The 12,697-nt window shown below is 32.6% G+C and overlaps 1 protein-coding gene across 2 annotated transcripts in view; it reads right to left on the bottom strand.

Moving 5' to 3' along the window:
- The window catches only part of LOC118188109 (cell adhesion molecule Dscam1-like), a 637,201-nt gene that overhangs the window by 35,258 nt on the left and 589,246 nt on the right, over positions 1-12,697 (bottom strand). For both annotated transcript variants that reach the window (XM_085823338.1, XM_085823339.1), the window contains one exon: positions 198-491. In XM_085823338.1, the coding sequence (XP_085679464.1) occupies positions 198-491 (294 nt within the window). The remainder of the gene's footprint in view (positions 1-197; positions 492-12,697) is intronic.

The raw sequence follows: 12,697 nt of genomic DNA, 5'->3' as shown, positions 1-12,697 counted from the left end.
TGCAATGGAAATCTACGAATGGAAATGCCAATTTGAATTTGTGCAAGTTGTTGGAATTGCTCACAGAAATTATGCTAATTTAATCTCATAGTATTTTGTTAACGTCTTTTCCATCTTCTAGGCAAATGTTTTCGTTATTTTTCTGAAACTATTTACTTTGTGGCCAAAAGAAAACTTACACCCAAACTGCACATTACCTCCTGATGTTGTCATTGTTGCAAACACATATTCAGCATCAGTTGATCCTGCATCATTTCGGGCGGTCATCAGCAAAGAATACCAAGTTCCAGGAATCAGATCCATTATGGTGATATTCTGTTGTTCTGGTATAATGTTGTTGCTCACGAGCGTCCAGTCTTGTTGACCGTTGGCTTTGTATTGGACGACGAAGAAACGAATGGGACAGCCCCCATTGTGCCAGCTGTTTAGGTTGACGAATAGCGTCGTGAAGTTGAGACTGAGTAAGAATCTTTTGTCTGGCGCTATAGGAGCTAAATGGAGAAAATATAAACATTATGGAATATAACAGAAATAGCATGAAATATTTTATTATTATTCCTTGTGCATTGTTAAGCCTGCACAACGGAATATTTTGAATAAAAATGGATGCAAACCAAAGTGAACAAGGATAATGTTACTAAAAAAATTCGAAACATTTTCTTGTCTAAAAAAGAAAAAACTACAATCCTGAAATTTTTTAAAATTGTTTGTCAAGTATAAATTTAAATCAAGGACAAATGGAAGCTGTAGCAAGATTGTGCGTCATTTTAAGTCGTAATGGCTTACAAATGCGAACAGTGAAAAGAACTTGAAGACATTTGCAACGCACTTTTTGAAAAAGACTTTCTTTTATTTACTTAATTATTTGCATATTTATTTGGAAACGTATTGAAGTATTTTGTAAAATAAAGCTTTAGATAAATTTTCATTAATTTTCTCTCCCTAAATATGAGAAGATTTATAATCGCAGCTTAAAGTCTTAACCATTGTTAGACATTTATTTCTTCGACTACGCTTTGCAACGTCCCCTCCCCTTCGTAAAATAATAATAATAATAAAACTATCCTAACAAACAAATGAGATTTTTCCTTCCTGTTCAATTAATCGGGTTTAAAAGAGATTAATCTTTATATTATTCACAAAAAAGAAAAAAAATAAAATTAAAAAAAAAAAAAAAATTCTGAAAGTTTCAGATTGAGTTTAAAGGGGCGTTTTTTAAACATTGTCTGTGTTATCGTTATTAAATATCATGCTTTCCCACTTCAACCGTAAAATTCGGTTCAAGAGCAGTATCGCAAAATAGTTTTAAATTGAGCATATCTTTCGAATTTCCGATACACAGTCTCAAGTGCTGGAGATAAAATGTTTTTTTTCTGTACAACGTTGCCATTGATCATTTTGAAATCCTTGAGTTTGTTAATCAAAATTTTGTTAAAGTCTTACAAAATATGAAATCGGTAATAAAACAAATTCCAAATTTGATCCTTCACATGCGCATATTCGCAGCAGAAATACGCATTCAAAATTTGGTGGCTCTTTGTTACCGTTGTTTTATCACAACGCGAGAAGCATACATACATTTATGCAGATTTTTCATCATTTAGTTTCTTTAAATAGAACACAGGGCGATAATATTTGATGGCAACAGTTTGAAAAGTGGAACAAACATTCAGAGTGATTCGACGCAAAATCGGAAAATGAAAACAATAGTCTCTCACGGACAAAGCCCCTTTGGACTAAGAAGTATCCTAACAAACAACTGCGAGAATTTCCTTAATGCAAATTTAATCGGGTTTAAAAGAGATTCTTTTATTATTAAAAAGAAAAAAAAAAAAAAAAAGAATAACTAAATAAAATAAAATTAAAATTAAAAATTTTAAAAAAAAGCTCGAAAGGTTTCCGATTTTAAATTACGTCCAAAAGGGCTTTTTTTAACATTTTGTGTGTTACTTTTTATTAAACATCAGGTTCTTCGCGCTTAAAAACCATAAAATTCAGTTCAAAAGCAATATCGCGAAATAATTTTAAAATGAGCATATCTTTAGAGTTTTCGATACACAGTCTCGCGCGCTGGAGATATTTTTTTTTCCCCTGTACAGTGTTGCTATTGATTCGTTAAAGTTTCGCAAAATATGAAAGAGACAATAAAACAAATTCAAAATTCGGCTTCCAGGGGCCCATGTTTGAATGGCGGATTATGTTATTCAAAATGGCTTTAACTCTCGTTTTTTTCCCAATGTGAGAAACGTATGTACAATCATGTAGATTCTTCATTACTTAATTTCTTCAAATATAATACAGGGTGATAATATTTGCCTGCAGCAATCTGAAAATTGATACGCTGTTTAGAGTGAATAAACACTGAATCTCATATCGAGAATAATAGCCCTTTTTTAAGCTAAAAAGAATTAAAATGCAACTAAAATAGAAGATAATAGCTGAAAAAATACGAAGTTTTGAAAAGTATTAGTTTCTTAGTTAAAAATTAGCCTAATTAGCCTACATTAAAATCTTTATGACGTAAAACTTAACCTGATGGCATTTTACTCTTTGGAGATTTCAGTTTAGAGTCGTTAACGTTTTACAAATATTTTGAAATTTTTCCTCCAGATTAAAAAATAGAGGTAATTAAATACGTTAATTCAAAAATGGAAACATCTTGCTTAAATGGGAATGCTATTATATTAGAGAAACCTATTCTCAGGAATCTCATTAATGAAATGAAATTAAAAAAAAGTTGTTTTCATTTGAGCGCTATTAATTCTCAGGATTGCTTTTTCATTTATTGCTGATTTCTAGATGAATTGGTCTCAGGCAATCAGATTTAAATATAGAAAATGTAGGTAATAAGAAGTAATTTCCCATACTGCTTTAAATATTTTGATTCATTTTAAGACTAAAGGTAAGTTTTTTTTTTTCTTACATATATTTGCAGGCTAGAAGCCAAAGTTTCAGTACTTTGGTTTCTACTCACTCCTTTTTTGTCTCATGGCATTTAATTGTCTGTCTTATTTTCCGTGCTCTGAGGTGTTCTTCAGTTCCTTCGTATGTGGCCTTCCACACCGCAGTTCCAGCACTTTAGAATTGGTGTCACTTCACTCTTGTTCCACCTCAAGGCACTGACTGGTCTTGTCAAATCATTTGTTTTGTTTTCGTGCTCCAGGCTATTCTGAAATGCTGTCGTATATGGCCTAAAATACCACATTTCCAACACTTAAGTCACTTTAGTGTCACATCTACTCCGTATCAAAGCATTGACGTATCTGGATAAATCTTCTAAACGAGCCATCAATTGATCCACTGGCTCGTGAACTCGCACAGCTGTGACTGTGTAGCGATCTCTAAGAGTTCCTTTCTGGGTCCTCGAATTTTATGGCGTACGCTAGACCGCTTTTTACGTCATTTACATCCGCCATTCGCAGAGTCTCTTCTATTTTATGATCCCGGATGCCGTCGATGAAGTACTGCAGGGACAGGATTTCTGTCGGGCACTCCAAAAAGGCGACATCAGAATTGCTCTTTGCCGTCGCTACGAATTTCTTTAAATTATCAACTTTGTTGTTTAATTTATTGTTGGACTGCAGAAACTCTTCCTTCAATTCGTTCCTCCACAGCAGAAACTCTCACTTCTATTTGTTCTTTGACAGAAGAAACTGTTTCTTCAATTTCTCTAATCTTACTTTTGACCGAGTCTATTCTACCGTCCATAGCCTGAAATTTGTTTTCTATTATGCAGGTGATTTTTCTTATCATTTCGTCTTGCCCACTTTCATTTCATCTTTAACTGCTCCATCTTTCCTTGAAAGGCTTTCATTTGTTCTTTAAGAGAATTTTGGCGGCTTTCATTCTCTCTTTAACGGATCCTTGACAAACTTTCATCGCCTCTTGGCGCGCTTTCATTGCGTCTTTCATCTCTCCTTTCAACAGCTTTTATCACCTCTTTAACAGGTTTCATTTGTTCTTTTACTGATTCTTGACTAGTTTTCATCTCTTTTTTGAACGCAGCAACGGCTGCTAGTAATTGATTTAATTGTTCTTCCATCGCTTTTGTAACTGGCATTGAATATCCCACCGTTGCCACCAAGAAGTGTTGGGTGAGTACGGGTTCGTAATAGATTGAATGCATAAGTCGATAAAAAGTTAATAAAATTTATTCTTATCACAAGTAATAAAAGAGAATACTGAAATATTTCCTCAGAGATATTCGTACAACATTGCAATATCTCACAGTAGTTATATTTTAAACTACTAAAACGCTAAATAGATCCAAAACACAGAGAAAGCTAATCTGATCTCACCGCGAATTCGTTACAATCAATAACAGAACTAAATAAAAAACTGAATTGAGATGTTTTTCTCCGGCTTTTATAAGCTTTATAATCATGCACGAGAACATTCTGGTATTTTCTTGAGTATTCTGGAAAGCAAAAGAATAAAATTAGGAGATATCTAATTATCAAATGCGCGTACTCCTGTAGTTTTACTTTTTCGCGTAGCTTTTCTCTTAAAACTTGCCACGCGCTGCATTACACGGGGAAATAAAACAATTTTAATTATAATTCTACTAGAAATAGTAAATTAAATAGAAAATCCGTAACAATATAATTCAGGGCTCTAATATTTGGTGGCCGTTTATAGTGAAACGCCGTTTATAGTGAACCAACGCAAAATGCCGAAACGAAATTAATAGTCCTTCTGTGCAAACTATGTCTTTGAGTTAATAAATAAATTCAATATTTCATTTTGATACAGAAAGTAAAAGCAAACCAATGTAGTGCATGCATATCTACATTGGTTTATGTAGTGCATACAAAAACCGTTCAGCTAGGCGTGGCTATTATAATTGTTTTTAGATATGCAGTTTTTATGTACGGCATTTAACCCAAGGTGCTTATTTATTACTTAGAGAATGGAATTATTCTATAAAATGCGATAATTAAACTCTTTCCTTCCCTTATATAATTTATTTACTTTAATTGCTTGTTATAAAACCGTGCCAAATTTAAGAACAAAGGCATTGAAAATAGAGTCAGTCTTTTTTTCAAGTAAATACGGTATTTATGCCATTTTTATTTTTATTATGTTTTCTGTTATCAAAGGAAGTGCATCATAAATATAGCCGTTTTTAGAAATTCAGCTTAGGAGAGCTCTTACAGATGATGCGTCGGCAACCATTTTGTGGCTACAGGTCATAATTAACTAAAATGTGTATATTAAGAAGACGTTTGTCGTCAGTGGTACTTTTATTTTAGAACAGTTTTGGTGGATAATAAGTTAATTTTTTGGAGGAAATAATTATAATACGCTTTAAACTTTGTGAAGTTTAATTTAATTTAACTAAATTAATTTTTAGTTGAAGCAATTTTCCTTTTAGTCCCGTTTAATCACGCACGCCTTCTTGCTATAATGCTAATAAGCTGGCGCGCGTGTATTCGAATGAGGTAGAAAGAAGTGCTATTTAAGGAGAGGTTTTGGAAAGTGATAGGAGAGCGTGTTATGCCTACGAAGTGAACGAAATTCTGTAACTTTAAACATAATTAAAATTACAGTTCTGATTATTATAAAAACAAGCATAACTAAATGGTTAAGTCTGGCTCATAATTAGTTCTCTTAAGACTAATACAAGCATCTGAATTTTCGTTGAGTTGCTTCGGTTGTTAGTTAAAACAGATTTCATGTGAAAATATTTGCTCGGATTTATAAGTTGAACCGAACGCGGACAAAATGGCCAAGCCATTATTTTGGAATTAAGAATTATGAATCTGCTTTGCCAAAGTTATCCTTTCTCTCTGAAATTATGGTATAATTTTTGTTTAAAAAGTGCAGGCTTGTTACTGCAACTTTGTAATCAAACAAAAATGTTATTGTTATTATTTATTTTCGTTTCTTTTATGTATTATTCAAGCTATTTTCTGTTATAATGTTTTCTGTTTATTATGCTTTATAATTTATTTTTATATATTATACTTTATGTTCGGAATTCAAGCGGGTCACTTGAAACTATGAAATGGGTCACTCGATGATCCGAGCGCCATAGATAGCTCGAGGTCTGTTACAAACAATACAGTTAATCTCCAAATCTTTGGGTAGTTTGGAGGAACAAAATGTCTGGATAATCCCGAGATAAGTCAGAAATAAGAAGTTATAAAGGGACAGGAAATAATCATTCTCAATCAATAGCGCAACTGTTCTTACTCGTTTCGATCAACAAAAAAAAAAAAAAAAAAAAAAAAAAAAAAAAAAAAATATATATATATTTTTTTTTTTTTTTTCTAGAACTCTCAGGGACAACAGGCGATCTTAATGCAAATAAACAAATTCGTCAATGCGATTTTCAAGATTTACTTCGTTGTTTGTGCTGAGAATTTAAAGCATTTTACATGAAAGCCACTATAATGCAGTCTTAGGTGCCGGACCAAAATATCGCCAAATGGTAGCCACGTTTGGCGATTTCTGGTGGGAAAATTAGTTGCAAAAAAAACAGCTTGGCGACATCTTGCTGAATTAGCAAGATAGCCGCTTACTCAATGTTAAATAAGCTTGTTTCAGTACATTTTTTAGGCAGAACATCGTTTCTCTGAAGCTTTCATGTTACGTAAACGTTGAACAGTTTCACATATAATTGCACTAAAATTATCTATTTGCGTACAAAATTCGTAACAATGCATTAATTTAGAGCATGCACGAACATATTACGCAAAGTTCTTTTTAAAAAAAGAAAGCACGAGTAATAACATTTTTATTAATATCTCATCACTAAGCAAAATTAAATTATTAAAATTTTTAAAAGGATTTCTTGCAGTTAGAATTCTGACAAGTAAGCTGATGATCGTTATGAAATATTGGCTCTGGAAAAAAATTACCATATGATTTAAAGCCCATTCATTTAATCATCCAATATTCGACTTGAATAAAATTTAACTTTGTAAAGCAAACAAATAAATATTTTAGTTTTTCTACGGTGATTATGCAGTTCTTATATTAATGCTTTTGTGTGATATCAAACGTGCTTCATAGAAAGCTATTTTCGATATTGTAACTTGCATAATATTCTTTAAAAGTATTTGCATGTCTCCCAGATTTTTAATTTCTGATATCTTGGTTATTTTTTATAGCATAATGAGGGTAATTATTATTTATTATCATTTTTATTTCTTTTGATAAACTTGACTTCGGAAATGTATTTACTAGCCCTTTTTCAATATGATACAAATAAAAATTTAAAATAAATTTTTTGTTTAATAACATTGCATAACCGAAACTCTCACAGATGTAAATTCTGTTTCATTTGACATGTCATAAGCTGCGATTATTGGCTTCAATCCGTTATTAAAGGGATATTTAACAGTGAAATCATCATCTTTCTGGAATGCATTATTTATTATTATGAGTATATAAACGGTATTCAATAAATTTGTATACTTTTTAAAACATCATATAAAATCAACAAAGTGGCGTATCAGTATGCGGTTTCTAGCTAAAGTTGTGTCAGAAAGGCGGATAATATTTGCGATAAGAAAATTTAAGTTAAAACTTTTCGCCATAGATGAAGGTTTAGCATTCACATCATGGAAATTTATAAACTAAAATACTTTAGAAGAATATGAATAACTGCAAATTTAAAGTATGTAAAAAAAAAAAAAAAAAAAAAAAAAAAAAGATATGTGGAAGTTTATGACGAATAACTATATTATTTGCAGTACTGCAATATGCTCACAACTGAAATGATTTTATTTTTTTTTCAACAATACAAATAGCACCACAATTAAAATATATATATATGTATTATTATGTAATATATATATGTATTATATATGTTACATATTATATATATGTAAATATATATATGTATTACATATGTTACATATTATATATGTAAATATATATATATATGTATTATATATGTTACATATTATATATGTAAATATATATATGTATTACATATGTTACATATTATATATGTAAATATATATATATATATATATATATGTATTATTATGTGCCGTCAAAAATTCTATTTTTTTTTTATAAATCTGTTGGTGCAAAACAGATTCTGATGATCAGTTCGTTCGTTTTTATATGAATGTTTCAAAAGTGCAAAATATTTCTGGGACACCCTTTATGCACAAATGCATATATATATATATATATATATATATCGCTTACAGAAATGTATACAGCAATGGTAACATTTAAAGTGGTACATATTCTCTTAAAATGAAATAAAAATCATTTAAATTACCGTTATGCAGTTTAAATTGAAAGTAAAACTTAATATACGTCGTGTTGGTGTCTGCCGAAAACATAGCGGCAAAAACATAGCGGACGAAAACGTCGCGGAGAAAACAACGCAAGGCGTAAACGTCGTGGTACAAAGCATCGTGGAAGAAAATGAAGCAAAGAGAAAATGTCGCAGTTCTAAAACATGATCGCACGAAACATCGTCGTCGAAAATAAAGCGGTTCAAAAACTTCGTAATTTAAAAACATCGTCGACGAAAATCTCATGGTAAAAAATAAAGTACCTACAAATTATCATATGACGATAACATCGCAGACATGCGTTTTTCATGCCTTAATAATTGTAAAATTTAATAATTGTAAAAATTCGCATAATGATTTGTGAGCGCAAGTTGTAAAGAAGAATAATTTTCGTTTTCATATTTTTTATTAACTATCAAATATTTGTTGAAACTTAAGCATAGAAAATTAATGCAACTTATAGCACTTAATAGAATTTTAAACTGACATAGTTATCTAACAAAGGTCGTGAATAAATTATTTTTCATGAAGTTTTACTGCTAATTTTTCATGTAAAGTATAATCTAAAAACGAAAGATAAGTAACTGCATTACCTTATCTATAAACAAATTGCGAAGTTAATTATGAGATTATTTTCTTCACTTTCGTTAATCTGATACTCTTTTAGTGAAAACTATTTCTTGTTTTATTTTAATTTATTGTTTTTCTTTTTAAAATTTATTTGTTACTAAAAAATATGAAATTGAAAATAATCCTTCTTTCCATCTTGCGCTCACAAATCATTATGCGAATATCCTTTTACAACTATTAAAGCCTTAAAAACGAATGCTGCGATGCTATCGTCATGCGATGATTTATAGGTACTTTATTTTTTACCACGATATTTTCGACGACGATGTTTTTAAACTGCTAATCTGAACTGTTCTATTTCCGACGACAATATTTTGTACCACCACGTTTTAGAGCTGCGATGTTTTCTCTTTGCTTTATTTTCTCCCACGACCTTGCGTTGTTTTCTCAGCGACGTTTTCGTCCGCGATATTTTTGCCGCGATCTTTGCGACTGTAACCGTCTTGTTCATGGAAGTTCTTTTCTGGCTGTTATTTTGGCCATCGCTGGTCGTAGACATGCTCTTTCGGTTTCAAAAATGCTTTAAAACATGCAGATATTCTTATTTTTGCAATTTTAAAATTAAAAAATCAATTTTATAAAACTACGAAATCTAATATTTTATGCATTAACCAGATCCTAATAGTTATGTTTCATAAAACGTTACGCTTATTATAAAAATATTAATGTTACGTTTATTGTACACACATGAAGTTTAATATCATACAATTAAAATTGACAGATGTATTTTTTACTTTCAACATGAGGTATTTCTTCCGCCTTCATAGTGTAATGGTCAGCACGCTCAGCGCGTGTTCGAAAGGTCAGTGCTTAGAGTCCTGGCGAGGACAGTGCACATTTTTATGTCTTCTGCATCCAAGTAACCTAATGTCTTTGCATCAAGATTATCTATTTTGCAAGTATAGTATAGTAGTTTCTGTTTAGTTGAAATCATGAATAGTTTGGTATTTAGATATAGCAATTAAAATACAGGAGCTTGCCATACTTTGTAAAAACAACGTGATCTTTCCTGAAACTATAAAACTGAACGATAAATTTAGCAATAATGATATAATCAAAATTGCGATTGATGTTGTTGTCTTGTTCATGAATTTCATGGAAGAATAGTTGCCAGAGCCTCAAGGAGATTTTTTGCTTTAATTACGCAAACAAATACAAAATTCCTTGTGTTCCATTAGCCTTACAGATGTAAGTAATTAACTCATAATACAAGGATATACAATTTAACAATGAAGTCCTAATATCTATGTCTGGAGAGAGCAAAGAAAATAACATATTTAAAATACTAAAATATACCATTAATAATTACACTATGTTAACACTCCTATAAAATAAAATAAACCAACTTAATAATAATAAAATAGTAATAAAAATGAAATAATACTTCAAGAAAAATCTGAAAGCTTTCATATATTATATTAGTCCAAAGGGACTTTTTTAATGTTTTCTGCGTTATCTTTATTTAATGACTTTGCACTTAAACCGTAAAATTCAATTCAATAAATTTTAAAATGACATATCTTTAGAATTCCCGATACACAGTCTCGCGCGCTGGAGATAAAAATGCATTTTTTTCCGTGACATGCTACCGTTTCTCGCTCTGAAATCGTTGAGTTTGTTAATCAAAAATTCTTTAATGTCTGACAAAATATGAAATAGATAATGAAACATATTTTAAATTAGGGCTTCCAGATGCCCATATTCGGTGGAGGATTACGTCATTTAAAAATTTGATAGCACTAGGTACCGCTGTTTTACCACAATGCGAGAAACATGCATACATTTATGCAGATTCTTCATTATTTAATTTCTTTAAGTATAACAGAGGGCGGTAATATTTGGTGGCAACATTTTGAAATGTGATTCGCCATTTATCGTAAATCGACGCTAAATGCCAAAACAAAATAAATAGCCCTTTTGAACTAACGCCATTTAGGCTAGTAATGCTGATACAAAGAAAAAATGATACATCATTGCATAACGTAATCATACATAGACAACACACAAAATAATACAGTGACACATAAAATATTAAAATCCAATCATGTAAATAAGAATACTAAAAGTTCAAAGAACAAATAAAGTCGCGCAAGACTGCAAAGGCTTCGGAGCTCCTAAGAAGATCAGAGAAAACAGGAGACCAGCAAATAGAGAGCTGCCCTAAAATCACTTTAAATGCACTTCTGACACTCGGATTACCCTACAATACAATAAAATATTGTTATGAAATGTACAGGCGCCGTAAGATGGCTTCCCCCCACTTTAGGGTTGTTTTAGGTTTTTTTTTTAGGTTTTAACAGTTTTAGGGTTGCCAAGAAATGGCAAAGGATGGTAGGGTTGCCACATTTGGCGAGAAATCGTCCATTTGGCGACATTTAGCGACAAAATTGGCGATATACCATGGACGGTTGGAGAACCTTCTGGAACGAATTCTTACCGGTTTAGCCCAGAATGTTCCCGAACACAAGCCGAAAGCTATATAAACCCTGCTGGTCCACAGTCAGTTGGTATGTGTGCCTTGTCTAGCGAGCTGATAGTCATTGAGCGAGTGTCTCGAAGTCTAGCGCCGAGTTGGTCGCCGAGTGCATCGAGAGAGTCTTTTAGTGCATCGTCGAGTTTAGTCTTAGACTGTGCTGAGTCGAGAGCTATACTCTTGTGTATAATCGAGTGCATCACGTGGAGAGTCTCGAGAGTACGTGGAGTTCCGAGAACGACCAAACAGTGTCGGAAGCTGTACTCTGGTGTTTTTCGGTGAAGCTGTCTCCACCGTTATTGCCTGACAGTGTGAAGGCTGTGTCGCTGAACGTGTCAGCGTGTTTATAACAGTTCGACGACTGAATGAGTGATTTTGGAGCTGTCCTGAGAATATTGGTAAATAAAGTGTTTCGATACTTCATCAAGTGTCGTCGTTATTCACTTCAAATCCACACGAACCCCGTACGAACGTGAAGGAAGAAAATAACGTAACAATATGTTCCACACATTCCACAACAACACCGCAAGCACAGGGTTGATCAGTAATAATACTGAACGGAAGTACGCCAATTCCTAAATTCCCATGACCGGTCAAAAGCTGAGTAATTTTATAATCCAACTGAAAATGCCTGCACCTAAGTCGTTGAAAAGCACTTGGAAGAAAACTGGGGTTGGAACTACCGAGGCGTTACTATTGCTAGTTGAAAACTTTTCCCTCAAGGAGGTTGGACTTCTATTTCTACCCCCATTTTGAGGCAGAACACCCTGGGGGAATTGCCCGAGGGTCTCTCGCCTCTCTTCCCTACCACCCATCCACACGAGAGGACTTTCTGCTCGCGATATATTTAGAATGCCCCCATGCCGCACGGACACTGTACACTTACAAACATACATACTTCTCCGGGATTCGAACCCGGACTCTTCGGTACTGCACTAGGCTCCCCTAACTACTTGTGTTCTCATACAGCACTTAACAGCCTCAATCACCCAGGAGGCAGATTCTGGCCAAATTGGTTCCAGAATCTACAAAGTAACAGAGTTGCCCAACGGAAACTTAAAACAATAATGGACTACTGTACTAGCAATTACTTTTCTGACGCTGGAAGATAGTAGCCATAAAATTCTATATAAGCTAGTTCAATATGTCAGCAACAGAGTATGTAATATGTATGTTCAATATGTTTAATATGTATGTTTAATATGTAATTTCGTGTTTGTGCTGTGCCAGGTATTCATACACAAAGTTCGTACTGTATCTGAATGCTGTAATGTATCTGTACATTTTTATATCTTTTATTTATGTTACCTAATTTATGCTAAGGATTACGCGT

This window comes from Stegodyphus dumicola, chromosome 9, assembly GCF_044657685.1.
Source record: "Stegodyphus dumicola isolate Sdum_Otavi_A_Nest chromosome 9, ASM4465768v1".
Taxonomy (NCBI): Eukaryota; Metazoa; Arthropoda; class Arachnida; order Araneae; family Eresidae; genus Stegodyphus; species Stegodyphus dumicola.
Note: the sequence above shows the minus strand (reverse complement) of the source record. Positions and strands in the feature narration are given on the sequence as shown.